Raw genomic sequence first — 15,222 nt, forward strand, 5'->3', positions numbered from 1 at the left:
GAACCCTTGCTTTTTTCTTTGATTATAATATTCAGAAGATCGAAGAAAGAAAATACTACGTTTCTTTAATTTTACATAGAGGTGTTACCTAGATAATATCTTCCATTTACTCTTCAAAAACAATGCTTATCAAATCCTCAATATGTCAAGTAAGTTAATTAACATGAGTTTTTTCATTAATTGATTGCTAAAAAGAGCCGAGTATGACTTTAAATCTAGAAAGTCTTTAACTGAGCTCCCCTCTTCATCCCTCACCCAACTCATACTCAAAACATGTATCCTTTCTCTATTAAAGTGGAAAGGATTTTTTTCTTTTCAATGAAATGTATTATATAAACTGTGTTTAGTACTCTGCTAAGGCCTAACACAGAATTCTGAAATTATTAGAGTCCTGATGTTTGTTATTCTTATTAGGGATGATCTTAATTTCAACAGAGCTCACCTCGAGCAGACTTTATAAAGACAGCATTCCAAAAGCCAGTCTTGTCTAGAAAACAGGCCACTACCCATTCAAAGATAATAGTACACCATGATCCCCAAAACCAGTTGTGACAAACAAAAATGTCTCCAGATGTTACCAAATATGCCTTGGAGAGCAAAATCACCACTGGGTGAGAACCACCGGTTCAAAGCAACAAGCTTTCAAACATGATTTAACCATGGTTCCTTCCAATCCAAGCAACTGAGCTTTCTAAAATATAAATATGATAGAACTACTCCACTGCTTAAACCCTTCAAAGGCTTCCTGCAGCACTCAGGATAAAGTCATATTGCTCAGCCTGGTATTTAAGACCTTATATTTGTCTCTTCAGCCTCTTCTCTCCACTACCCCCACTTACACTCTCTAGTGCAGCCATATTGACTTACCTGGTCAATTACCCTATTAGGCTACACTCTCATCACCTGCAAGCCTTCTCCACCCTCCTTCCTCTATCTGCACATCTCCTCCAGTCCATTTCTTACCTTGATCTGATTAAGTCTTCACACTGTCTTCTTTGAGATATCTCCTTTCACATCACTAAAATGAAGTTTGGTGCCCCTCTTACGTACTCCTATGGCATCCTGTACTATACTACACCATAGCATTATTCATTGTATTGTAACTGTCTCCTCTCGTGTGTGTCTCCCCACTACACCAATACCTCGATGAGAGAATTGTATCTTATCTTGATATTCCCCTTGCCTAGTACAATTCAAAACATACGTTTAGTGTACAATTACCATACAGGGAATGAAAAAAAAAAAGAGTAATAGGTATCATAGGGCAGCTAACATTTTGGGTAGGGATGCAGTCAGGGAGATTAGAGAGAGAAAAGGAAATCCAAGGGAAGAAGTCTGAAGAATACTGATATTTAAAGATTAGAAAGAAGAGAAGAATTCAAAAGAGATCATGAAAAGGTACCAGAAATAGGAGAAAAACAAGAAGTGTTGTGTCACAAAAACCAGGAAAAACAACGTTTGCCTATGTCTTGGAATGCAACACAATGCCTGGCATATAGTTGATGCCATAATTGCCTTAAATTGTTGAATTTAAATAAAGGAAATAATATTTTAATAATGAAGTTGTGAGCAGTGTTAAATGTTGCAGAAAAGTGAAATAAGGACTAAAATTTATCTATTGGTGAACTTGGTGGCAATAATTTCAATAGCGTATAGGTGGAAATCAGATGAAAAGAACTAAATGGAGGAGGGTAGGGGGCAGTGAGCAAGTGAAGCTAGCTAAACAGCTTTCCAGGAGATAGCAGGCACTTGGAAGGGAATGTGGGCAACATACTTCATAATGAGAGATGAACATGTTTTAATGCATGAATGGAAGAGATGAGTAGGAAAAGAGATTGAAAATATGAAAAGGGAAAAGACATAAGGATTATGGACCCCCAAAAGGTAGGACAATTAGCCCCCAAAACAATGAAGGTTATTTCTTCCACTGAAAAAAAGGAGGGGGAGGAAAGACATTTAGTTTGAAGGCAGAGTACATGAAATTAAGGGAGTTTCTTCTTGATGGCTTCATTTTCTGTATGAAGGGGTTATTATCTGCTAAGAGTGAAAGGAAAGGGAGTCAAGGAAAGGGATTAAGGGATGACCCAAAATAACTGCTGTAGAAAGATGACTTGATAAGAGAAGCACAGAAACCATGCTAGTCAGCAACAAGGGTCTAGTGAGTGTTGCCTTAGTGACAATCAGTTTCTGTGATTGCTCAGAAAAGCTCAACAGGTGGTTTGGAGGGAAAAGGGGAGACAGTGGAACAGATCAAAGGTTATCTTGATCTCAAATGTGTTCTTGGAGGACAAGGGACAAGAGTAATGGCAAGAAAGCAGTTAAAGGGTGAGCACGGGTCTAAGCCTCTTAGGGAAGGAAATTAAGACAGGGAACCAGTGAAGGGGAAGCAGAGTATCAGAGGTCTGGCAGTCTCAATCACATCAGAATGCAGGAATAAAAAAGTGAATGACCTGGAAAGAAAGCTGGACACAATGTGATATTTTAAAATTTAAGATGTTTAAAATTTATCTGGAAGGATAAAGAATGCTCAGGAAAATCCTTCCCCAGAAATAACAAATAATCAGAAGCTTCTATTAATTGGAACAGCAGACTGTTGGTTTAAAAACAGGTCCCAGAAAAACATCTAAGTAGAAGTGGGAATCTAATAGTTGATACAGGGGAATTTCAAATCAATGAAGAAAGCAAATTATTTAATAAATGAGGTTAGCAGCTGGCTAGCCATTTGGAAATAGATAAAAATGGATCCATACCTCTCTCTTTACACCAATATAAACTCCAAAACAATCCAAAATTTTATGTAAACAAATTAAAGCATGTAATAAGGACTTCATAGTTATAGCAGTTTTGGGTAAAGGAAAGATTCAGCATCATGTGGGAAGCTGAAAGGGAGTGAAGACAAAGTTTACTGCCATGGAGAAGAAACTCTCAGCCCAGGGTTACTGAATGAGGTGTCTACTAAGTCCCAAAGCTTCTGTGACCAACAAAGTTACCCTGCTCAAAAATATCCTGATTGGCTCTAGCTTATTTTGAGATGCAGCATGTTTCTAGAAGTTAGAAATCCCGAATCCAAACCACTAAGTCCTAACTCAGCCAGATCCTGGAGGTTAGATTAGAACTGTTCTCTGGCAGTGTCCACATGCACTTTGGGGTTTGAAACATGATGGTATGGCAGGGATTTCTTCTTCAGACCGTAAATGACTGAGTCCTTAATAACAGTAATGGTGGGTTTAAAATTCTATGTAGATAAATCTTAAACTAATCTGATCAATTTGCTTCACTTGCAGACTTCCACTTACAAAGTTGCCTCTCAAGTTACTTGTACCTCCTAGATTCAGTTTGGCATCATTATTTCAATGCTCTAATTGTCTTGACACTAAGGAACTGACACCAGTGACAATTACATATCCCTCGTTCCCAGCAGCTTGGTTTGGGTTTGTTATTTTAATTATGTAGCATATATCTGATTCCTTGTTAGATAATCCTTAACCTTACTAACTTTATTACCTCTTCTTGCTCTTCTTCATCATACTCCTCTTGTTCCGCAGCATCATCGTCCTCCTCCTCATCGCCTTCTTTACTTTTCTCTTTGCTTCCTTCTTTCTCTTCATTTTCTTCATCTGATTTTTCGCCATCACCTCTCTTTTCCAATTCCTGGTATAAATGAACTTCATTAATTTAAATGGAAACCACTAGACTTTGACCTCTCTGCTTAGCCTCAAGAAAACACAGTCATCCATCACCTTATCCTAATCCTCCAGACCACTACCTAGGAAACTGAGTTCACTCAATAAAGGAGGAACTCTCTGACCTGTCATTCTACTAGTGTTTCATTGATTTTGTTACTTCATAACTGGGTTTCAGGGGTTTCTCGGTATCAGTTCTAAGCACAATGTTTTATTTTTATGGTTTCTATCCTACCTCCTTCCAAAATACTGAGTTGATTCAGTTCATAGAGAGAAACTTCCAGAATGCTATTTTGTTATCTTTCCAACATGAAAGGAGAAAAGAGAATGTAATCGTAACATTTCAAAAATGTCTACGTTGTTCAATGTCCCAACCTGGGACTTGAACTCATGACCCTGACATCAAGAGTCGCATGCTCTACCAAATGAGCCAGCCAGGTGCCCCTTTGTTAATACTCATAATTAAAGCACAGGATCACTTTAGCTAAGATATGATTATTCTTAAACAATAATCAGAACATTAATTCATATAGTTGTAAATGCTCCATCCTATTATGTTTGCTTTGTAGATTACATATAGAGAGAAAACACATTTGTATTTGGAGTGACTACAATTTAGCTATTCCTTTACTGGCTCTTAAATATTTATTTTTAAAATCCCTTTAATTATATTCAAGTTTGAATTTAAGGAAATCAAAGGCAATAAAAACACTAATTCAGATAGATTCAATTTCTAATCAAAATTCAAATTCTGGGGCACCTGAGTGGCTTAGTTGGCTAAGTGTCTGCCTTTGGCTCAGGTCATGATCCCAGGGTCCTAGGATCAAGCCCCGCATTGGGCTCCCTGCTCAGCAGGAAGCGTGCTTCTCCCTCTGCCTCTGCCTGCTTCTCCCCCTGCTTGTGCTCACTCAGGCTCTCTCTCTTTCTCTGTCAAATAAGTAAATAAAACCTTTAAAAAAATTCAAATTCCACCTTTTCCAGCTCATTCCACTGAGAACAAATAAAAGCAAGGTAATAGACATAAGATGATTTATCTTCACACTGACCCATGTTGCCTTATATGAGTTATTGCAATATAAGGTGTGCAATTTTTCCAATTGACAAGCCCTTTGGAAAATTGCAAGTAAAATAGTGTTTATAGATCTTCTGAAGTGTCTATAAACACACACACACACATACCCACATATAATGATGCTATGTCGACGTTAACATATGGAGTTTTTTCTTTTCTATTTTAATCAAATTGCAGTAAAGAAGCCTACAACCCATCAATTTTGTTTAGTTTAAAGGAAACTGTAGTGCTGTACTTATGAAACTCTGTGCAAGATATATGCTATATCTGAAAAATCCTGCTGTTAGCTATTATTTCACAATTAGCAATAAACATATTTAAAAGAATTATGGAGCATGTTTTTAAAATATAAAAATCATTCGCTGCTCTGTAGGACTAGGAAGTCTTTATTTCCATTACTGTCACCTCAAATATTTTTTAAAAAGAAACAACTTTATTTGTATCACATAGACCTAAATCAAACCCATAAAAAAATCGGTTAACAATAGCAGATTTATGCAATTTAAAAAAATGATCTCAGAGCCATACACATTGTCTCATTACTTTTTTCTTTTTGTGCTAAGCTACTAGTTTGGTTTGTCTACTTACTAGTCTCCATTTTCTCCTCTGTGAGATTTAACTATTTACCTTGCAGATTTGTTTTAAGAATAATGTGATTAACACAATGTGAAAACATTGTTAACTTAGTTAACTGTTCTTTCAGTTTAAATAATATGCAGCCAACCTATAGAGAGAGCTTCCTGTAAATCAAGCATAGGCTCAAATATTAGTTTAGTGCTGTCTGATTATTCACACATTAATCATGAGATTTGACTGTTACTTCCTCCCCATCCACAGAAGTTTTATTATAATAAAACTTGCAACTACTTTTGCTGAAGAAATGAACAATAACAGAGTCATCCAGAAGCCAATTTTGCTCTTTAATTGAGAGATACTAAAGCTAACTCATTTAGATTTCCAGATTTAAAACTTCAGTTTTAACAATGTGCAAAATGAAAAAGGTGTTCAAATGTAGAAAATCAGGAAACAACAATTTGTTCTAATGAGAAATCACATTCAGATCAATCTTCCTTATAGCAGGTAGCATCTTAGCAACTTCTTTCCAGGAAGCTTTAAGAAGCGTTAGAATCTGTGTTCAATCAATACAAGTTGGCTAGTTCTACAACCCCATCCATCATTCCACCACAGTTAAACCTGACAGTTATCACCATTCCTTCAATATCCTCCTGGCATTATTTTCAGATATGTTATCTCCAGCTCAAGTACAGGCCAAAAAATAAAATAACAAAAATATGAGTTTCTGTTATCCCATAGCTGTGCCAACTTGACCAGGCAAGTAAAAATTTTAAAGCCTTGACCTCCTTATCTGTAGGTAAGGAAAAATAATACCCATCTCTCTTTGTTGTTATGAAGACTTCAGGACATAATGTACGTAGATAGCTTTCATCAAAGAGCCTGGTACCTAGTAAGTTCTCAGTAAGTGCTAGCTACTATCGTTATCATCATCATCATCACCATCAATGCAACGTAACATATGCATGGACAGTGGGAATAAATTGGCATAACCTCCATGGAGAGTGATCTGTCAATATCTATCCGTATTATCTAATACGCATAACAACTGACCCAAGAAGTCCACTTCAAGAAATCTACTCTACAGATGTAAAATGACATACTTAATATGAATTCACTCCAGCACTGTTTATAATAGCAAAACTCTAGATGAAACATTATATCCATCAATAGGGTACCGGTTAAATAAATTATGGTTCATTCTTATAGTGCAGCCAAAAAAGAGGGGAAAAAAAAAAGAATAAGGCAAACTCTACACAGACTGACATAGAACCATCTCCATTGATTATAAGTGATGAAATGAAAATGCAGAAGAGTATAATATGCTAGCTTTTGTCATTAAAAAGAAAAAAAATTATTTGTTATGCATAAAATATTTCTGAAAGATCTATCTATAAGAAACTAGTTGTCTACAAAGGGGGTACTGGATGGTTAGGGGAAGGGATGGGAGGGCAATTTTTCAGTTTATTAACATTTTGGATTTTTTATCTTTCTATTTTTGAAATATTAAAAACAATGAAGGTATAAAAGTAGTTCCGTAAGATGTGCTTTTTTCTCAATAGAATCTTCTACACTTACCATGAGATGAAAAAAAGCACTAAAAAAGTACATATATAATAAGGGGGGAAAATGAGAGGTTTTTAAAAAGAAATACATTTTAGGTATGTAACTCTTTTGTGTTTCTTTCCCATACATAATTCCAACTTAAGGGGAAAGTAGTGATACATAGAAAAAGAAGTAGGTGACAGAAGGTAAGTTGACAGGTAAGTGGTGAAGAAGGGTAGGATGGAGCTTCTTTATCTCCCAACCAACAATGTTCAAATCTCTCCAGTTACCCTGTGTGCTGGGCTTGGTTCTGCCAAAGCCACATACTATTAAAAGGGAGGGAAGGTGGAAAGACTGAAGAAGGTGAAAGGAGGCATGACACTTTTTCAGCTTGCTTGGAGAGCAAGAAGAAAACCTTACCTCAATTTTTTTCAACACATCTGCAGTATTAGCGAGTGAAGCACCTTTGCCGGTATCTTTCGCCTTTTCGGATTTGGGGCCTGCTGAAGTAAACCCACTGTTAACACGTATTTCTGTAACAGCAACTGCATAGTATATTTCTTTGCCTTTTCACATGCTGTCTAGCATAGTGATATGTCATAGCGGGCAGTCACATAATTTGCAGACCAAATTGATTTTCTTAAAGAATAACAAGTCAGCATGCCTCACCAATTTTCCATGATGAGGAATAAATGATCATCACTTCATAGGATGTTTTCTAACACTGTAACCAGATAGCTTTTTACCGATACTGAAAATCTGTACAGGCAAGTAATGTTATTAAGGCCTGAACTACTAAAATGTTACTTTAGGTAGAAACATCAGAGGACCAGTGAAAGACTCACAAATATATCATCTGCACTGGCTTCCTGTTCACTGATCAGTGTACTTTATTTTGACTAGGGCAATTTGACCAGGTTTGGAAAATAAAAAACAAGTGCAGAATAAATATGCATTTGTCAATGGTTAAAGAAATGAGAAAGGAGTTACACTCATGCAACATAACCCTCATCTTTGGAATGAAGATTAAAATGGTTAAAGTGAACAGACCCATTATGTGAATCTGAAAATTCAAAGCAATATAAATAAAATGTTTTAATGGCTTTGGGATATTTTTTAAGCCATATAAAAAATAATGCATTTGAGACTATTCTACAACTGCAGGGAATGGAGAATTATTTCACATATAGATCCAGCCAGTCAGTTACCAAGGCATTATGATATGCTACAAAATTGTCCCATTGTGATCAAAAAGTATTACAGTCCTTTCCCAAAATCAAACTAAATACCTAGAAATTACTTGGTAACAGAGAAATATGACTCAGAAAGATGTAATTCTGTTAAAGATTAACATTTAACCTATAGACGAAGAAATTTCTAGATTGTGGTGGATGACCCACAACTGATGGAATTACAGTTTACTGTGTTATACCAAATTGCCCCTCAGGGAGTCACTGAGCTCAGAACCCCAACATATATATTTGTGAAGTTTTGCTCAGAAAAAAGGTAACAGTTAGATTTAATAATAGGTAACTTTCTCTGTTCCCCTTGAGGGTAAAGGCTGTTTAATTTGAACTGTAGCACATAAAATGTAGTATCACATATGAACTAGATCTCAATATATATTATAATATCGATGCAGAAAACATTAGCTAAGAATGTAATTTACTCACATCATGAAGTCTTTTTCTCTAAAAATCTTTTGTTGAATTATGTAAATTTCCTAACACATAAGTCTGTTAAATGGGTATTATAGAACATGGTCAAGTAAATAAACTTATTAAAAACTACTGGTCTCTTGGGGCGCCTGGGTGGCTCAGTCGGTTGATCAGGTGACTCTTGATTTCGCCTCAGGTCATGATCTCAGAGTCCCAGGATTGAGGCCCATGTTGGGCTCCACACTCAGCAGAAAGTCTGCTTCAGGATTCTCTCTCTTACTTGACCCCTCCCCCCAGCTTGCTCTCTCTCTCTCAAATAAATCAATCTTAAAAATAATAAAAAAAAAAATAAAAATAAAAAACTACTGATCTCTTAACTAAGAAAGTCAGTTGCCGAAAGGCCACTGAGCATCTTTGCTACTTATCAATCTGGTTTTATATAATCACAAATTCTTTTATGTATAACTGGGAGAGAAGTGTCAAATTACCAAAATTTGTTGGGATGTCTGGGATCCAAATTCATCTATGGATTCAATGCAATCTCAATCAAAATCTTAGTAAGTTATTTTTCAGTATCAACAAACTGTTTCTAATGTTTGTACAGAGAGGCAAAAGATCCAGAATAGCCAACACAATACTGAAGGAAAGAACAAAGTTGGAGGACTGACAATACTGGACTTTAAAACACACTCTAAAGCTATAGTAATTAAGACTGTGTGATAAAGGTGAAAGAATAAACATAGGGTCAATGGAACACAACTGAGAGCCCAGAAATAGACCCACATAAATATAGAAAAAGAAGCCAAGGCAGTACAATGGAGAAGAGATAGTCTTTTCAACAAATGGTGTTGGAACAACTAAACCTCCACATGCATAAAATGAATCTAGACAGACCTTACACCCTTCACCAAAATAAACTCAAAATGGATCACATTTTGAGTTACGCAAAACACAAAACTAAAAACTATAAAACTCTTAAAAGATAACATAGGAGAAAATCTAGATGACCTTGAGTTTGGTGATGACTTCTTAGATACAACACCAAAGTGCTACGATCTATGAAAGTCGGACTTGCCTACTGATAAATCAGACTTCATTAAAATTAAAAAATTCTGCTTTGCAAAAGATAATGTCAAGAGACTGAGAAAACAAACCATAGACCGGGAGAAAATAATTACGAAAGACATATCTGGTAACAGACCATGTGAAATAATGGAAAAAATATATATTGGTCTCTGTTTCTGGTTCCTGGCACAGAACTCCTAAAACTCTTATAATTTCCTAGGTAATAAGAACATTAGGAGCATGTTTTGTTCTAATCTTTAGTCTTTGAAACTGGTTCCTGCAGAGTTCCTAATCCCTTGGAATTTACTGGGTGATAGAAGTGTCTTTTGTTCTAAGGAGGCAACTCTTGGTGGGCTCCTGGATAGTTTCAAGATGGAGACTAGTCACAAGACAGAACAAACCATGATTAAAAGACTGGAATTTTCAGCTCCATCCCCCATTCCCTGGGAAAGCGGAGACGGACTGGAGATTGAGTTAATGAGTGATCATACCTACATGATGAAGTCTCTAAAAAAACACCAAAGTATGGGTATTTGAGGAGTTTCCAGGTTAGTAAACACATCCACATACTGGGAAGATGGTGCACCCCAGCTCCAAAAGAGACAGAAGTTCCTGTGCTGGGAACCCTTCTAGACTTTGCCCTACCTATCTCTTCATCTGACTGTTCATCTATAGCCTTTATCATATCCTTCATTAAATAATAAACTGGTGGGGCGCCTGGGTGGCACAGCGGTTAAGCGTCTGCCTTCAGCTCAGGGCATGATCCCGGCTTTCTGGGATCGAGCCCCACATCAGGCTCCTCTGCTGTGAGCCTGCTTCTTCCTCTCCCACTCCCCCTGCTTGTGTTCCCTCTCTCGCTGGCTGTCTCTATCTCTGTCAAATAAATAAATAAAATCTTTAAAATATAATAATAATAATAATAATAATAAACTGGTAAACCAAAGTGTTTCCCTGAGTTCTGCACGCTGTTCTAGCAAATGAAATCCAAGTGGGAGGAAGGTCATGGGAACCTCTGATCCATAGCCAAGTCAGACAGAAGTTGTGGGTAACGCGGGGAACCTACTACTTGCAATTAGCATCTGAAGTGGGGAGTAGTCTTGTGGGGCTGAGTCCTTAACTTGTGGGATCTGTGCTAATTCCAGTTGCTGTTGGAATTGAATTAAATTATAAGACACTCAGCTGCTGTTGCAGAGAACTGCTTGGTGTGGGGAAAGAAATTCCACACATCTGGTGTCAGAAATGTTGTGAATATGGTAGTAGTACAAGAGTAAAGGAGAAATTCACAGCATAGACTATGAGTTTTTCCTATAGACTGTGATCCAAAATATATAAAGAACTCCTAAAACTCAACAATAAGAACACACACATACACAAAAAACATTAAAAAGTGGGCCAAAGACCTAAACGGACATCTACCTAAAGCTGAACAAGATACACAAAAGGCAAGTAAGCATATACAAAGATGCTCCACATCATATGTCACCAGGGAAATGCAAATTAAAACAGTACTGAGATATTACCACACACCTATTAGAATGGCCAAAATCCAGAACACTGACAGTACTAAATACTAGCCAGGATGTGTAAAAATAGCAATTCTCACTGGTTGCTAGTTGGAATGCAAAATGGCAGAGGAACTTTGGAAGACAGTTTGGTGGTGTCTTACAAAACTAAACATATTCTCCCTATACAGTCCAGCAATCATCCTCCTTGGTATTTACTCAAAGGAGTTGAACGCTCATGTCCGCACAACAATGGATATTTATAGCAACTTTATTCATAACTGCCAAATCTTGGAAGCAATCAAGATGACCTCCAGTAGGTAAACGGATAAATAAACTGTGGAACATCCAGACTATGGAATATTATTTAGCACTAACAAAAAATGAGCTGTCAAGCCATGAAAAGTCATGGAGGAAACTGAAATGCATATAACTAAGTAAAAGCAGCCAATCTGAAAAGGCTATATACTGTATGCTTCCGACAATATGACATTCTGGAAAAGGCAAAGCTATGGAGACAGTAAAAAGATCAGTGGTTGCCAGGGGTCAGGAGGAGGAAGGGATGGAAAGGCAGAGCACAGAGAATTTTTAAAGCAGTAAAAGTATGTATGATAATACAATGGTAGACACGTCATTACGCACAGAATGTACAATAACAAGAGTAAATCCTAAAGTAAACTATGGACTCTGTGTAATAGTGATATGTCAAAGTAGGATCATTGATTGTAACAAATGTACCACTCTGGTGGGGGATGTTAATAATGGGGGAGACTATGCATGTGTGGCAGCAGGGAGCATATGGGAAATCTGTACTTATCTGCTCAATTTTCCTGTGAATATAAAACTGCTCTAAAAAATGAAGTCTATTAAAAAGCAAAATGCAAAATACCAGGTCCGATGAAAAGAGAGTGGCAAGGGCTGGGGGAATTTCTTCTCTTCTCCTAGTTTCTAACCCCATTGTTATTAACCTCTCTGGCTACTTCCGTTTATTCATTCATTCATTCGATAGAGAGTACAAGCAGGGGGAGCGGCAGAGGGAGAGGGACAAGCCGCTGAGCAGGGAGCCCAAGCCCAACTCAGGGCTCCACCCCAGGGCCCTGGGATCATGACCTGAGTTGACGGCAGATGCCCAGCTGGCTAAGTCACCCAGGCACCCCTGGCTACTTCCCTTTCTCTCTCTTTATTCTTTATATCCAAATTCCCCAAACACTCATTTATGCTAGCTGTCCCCTTTTCCTAAATTCTCATTTACTGTTTAACCCATTCCAACCTGAATTCCACCCTTACAAATGTCTTAAAAAGCTCTCGCTGAGGGGTGCCTGGGTGGTTCAGTTGGTTAAGTGTCTGACTTCTGATTTTGGCTCAGGTCATGATCTCAGGATTGTGAGACTGAGCCCCACATCAGCTCGGAGTCTGCTTGAGATTCACTCTCTCCCTCTGCCCCTCCGCCCTCACATGCTCTCTCTAAATAAATAAAGAAATGAAATCTTTAAAAAAAGAAAAAAGCTTTCCCTGAGGTCAACAATGATCAACATGTCAAAAATTAGTTTACATTTTCCAATCTTTATCTTACTTGACCTCACAGCAACTATGTTTAAACTCCTTTAACACTGTTGATCACCTTTTGAAATAGTCTCTACTTCTTTTTTCTTTTTTTTTTTTTAAGATTTTATTTATTTATTTGACAGAGAGAGAGAGCACAAGCATGGGAAGCAGTAGGAGGAGAGGGAAGCAGACTTCCCACTGAGCAGGGAGCCCGACACTGGGCTAGATCCCAAGACCCCGGGATCATGACCTGAGCCCAAGGCAGACACTTAACCAACTAAGCCACCAGGGCGCACGGAAATAGTCTCTACTTCTTGCATACTCTTGCTTCTGTAACTGTACTCTCTTGGGTTCTCTGCTCTCCCACCCCTCTCTCTTTCTATCTCCTTTCTTTGCTGATTCAATCTCTATTACGAGCCTATTAAATTTTGGCATTCCTCTAAGCTTAGGCTTAGGCCTTCATTGCTTCTAATTCTCTAATTTAACCCTAGACCATCTCACCCTTCCTTCTTCATGTTTCAATTAACTCTACGCTGATCACTATCATCTCCATTTTGAGGTCCACCCCCCTGTATACAACAACATGCTTAACGTTTCTATTGATATATTTCAGAGGAACCTTAAAGACCACCTTTAAACTGAACTCATGACTTTCCCCTCACAAACCTGGTCTTTCTCCAATGTTCTTCCCCCAATCATATCTTAGTAAACTCCTACTCATTTTTTAATCTGGACTTCCAATTCCATTTCCTCAAAGAAACTCCCCTGACCTCCCAATGAGGACATTGTGTTTTTGTTTTATGTTTTTACTTCATTTGACTGTAAGCCCCATTAGGGCAAGGATTATTCCCACTTTGCTTACTGTTTTATTCCTTTAGCACAGTGTCTGGCAATAGTAGATGCTCAACAACTTTTTACTCAGTGGAATTATGAAAGAACAACACATCAGAAACTTTCACTTTGGTATTTTATGTACAACATATAGCTCTAATTTAACAGTTCCCAAATTTTACCAGTTCCAAATGTTTTAGTTAAAAACTTAAAATATATGCACAGCAACAGCAACAGTCAACAAAGCCAAAAGCCAACCAACAGAATAGGAGAAGATATTTGCAGATGTCTTATCAGATAAAGGGATAGTATCCAAAATTTATAAAGAACTTATCAAACTCAACACCCAAACAACAAATAATCCAATCAAAGAAATGGGCAGAAGTCATGAACAGACATTTCTCCAAAGAAGACATCCAAATGGCCAACAGACACATGAAAAAATGCTCAACATCACTCATCATCACGGAAATACAAATCAAAACCACAATGCCATACCACCTCACACCATTCAGAATGGCTAAAATTAACAAGTCAGGAAATGACAGATGTTGGTGAAGATGCACAGAAAGGGGAACCCTCTTACACTGTTGGTGGGAATGCAACCTGGTGTATCTACTCTGGAAAACAGTATGGAGGTTCCTCAAAAAGTTGAAAATAGAGCTACCCTATGACCCAGCAATTGCACTACTGGGTATTTACTTCAAAGATACAAATGTAGGGGCGCCTGGGTGGCACAGCGGTTAGGCGTCTGCCTTCGGCTCAGGGCGTGATCCCGGCGTTATGGGATCGAGCCCCACATCAGGCTCCTCCGCTATGAGTCTGCTTCTTCCTCTCCCACTCCCCCTGCTTGTGTTCCCTCTCTCGCTGGCTGTCTCTATCTGTGTTAAATAAATAAATAAAATCTTTAAAAAAAAAAAAAAAAGATACAAATGTAGTGATCCAAAGGGGCACCTGCACCCCAGTGTTTATAACGGCAATGTCCACAATAGCCAAACTATGAAAAGAGCCCAGATGTCCATCAACAGATGAATGGATAAAGAAGATGTGGTGTGTGTGTGTATGTGTGTGTGTGTGTGTGTGTGTACATATACACACACACAATGGAATATTACGCAGCCATCAAAAAATGAAACCTTGCCATTTGCAACAACGTGGATGGAACTAGAGAGTATAAGGCTAAGCGAAATAAGTCAATTAGAGAAAGACAATTATCATATGATCTCACAGATATGTGGAATTTAAGAAACAAAACAGAGGATCATAGGGGAAGAGAGGAAAAAATAAAACAAGACAAAACCAGAGAGGGAGACAAACCATTAGAGACCTAATCATAGGAAACAAACTGAGAGTTGTTGGAGGGAAGGGGGGTAGAGGGATGGGGTGACTGGGTGATAGACATTAAGGAGGGCACATGATGTAATGAGCACTGGGTATTATGTAAGACTGATGAATCACTGACCTCTACCTCTGAAACTAATAATACATTATGTTAATTAATTTAAAAAAAACTTAAAATATAGACATTAAAAACATTTAAAAAGTTTCAAATATGCTAAATTTCAAATTTTAAAAAATGTCTATATACTAGAAAAGTCTTTCTTGGCACATCAAAATTCCATAATTAAAGAAAGGAAAACCAACTAAACAAAAACAAACAAAAATCAACAACAAAAAGTTTTAAAGAAATAACCAAATGCCAAACATATTTTAAGAAAAAGCATTCAGAACACCGAGTACAACTTCAG

At 37.5% G+C, this 15,222-nt stretch overlaps 1 protein-coding gene across 4 annotated transcripts in view; it reads right to left on the minus strand.

Annotated features, from left to right (window-relative positions):
- POLR3G (RNA polymerase III subunit G) overlaps positions 1–15,222 on the minus strand; it is a 97,363-nt gene that overhangs the window by 4,062 nt on the left and 78,079 nt on the right. For 3 of the 4 annotated variants that reach the window (XM_087861985.1, XM_045796292.2, XM_045796293.2), the window contains 2 exons: positions 7,294–7,376; positions 3,505–3,651 (listed from right to left, as the gene is read on the minus strand). In XM_087861985.1, the coding sequence (XP_087718111.1) occupies positions 3,505–3,651; positions 7,294–7,376 (230 nt within the window). The remainder of the gene's footprint in view (positions 1–3,504; positions 3,652–7,293; positions 7,377–15,222) is intronic. The other variant, XM_087861986.1, reaches the window with a different exon arrangement.

This window comes from Ursus americanus, chromosome 5 (genome assembly GCF_024610735.1).
Source record: "Ursus americanus isolate L20-20 chromosome 5, mUrsAme1.1.p, whole genome shotgun sequence".
NCBI classification, from domain to species: Eukaryota; Metazoa; Chordata; class Mammalia; order Carnivora; family Ursidae; genus Ursus; species Ursus americanus.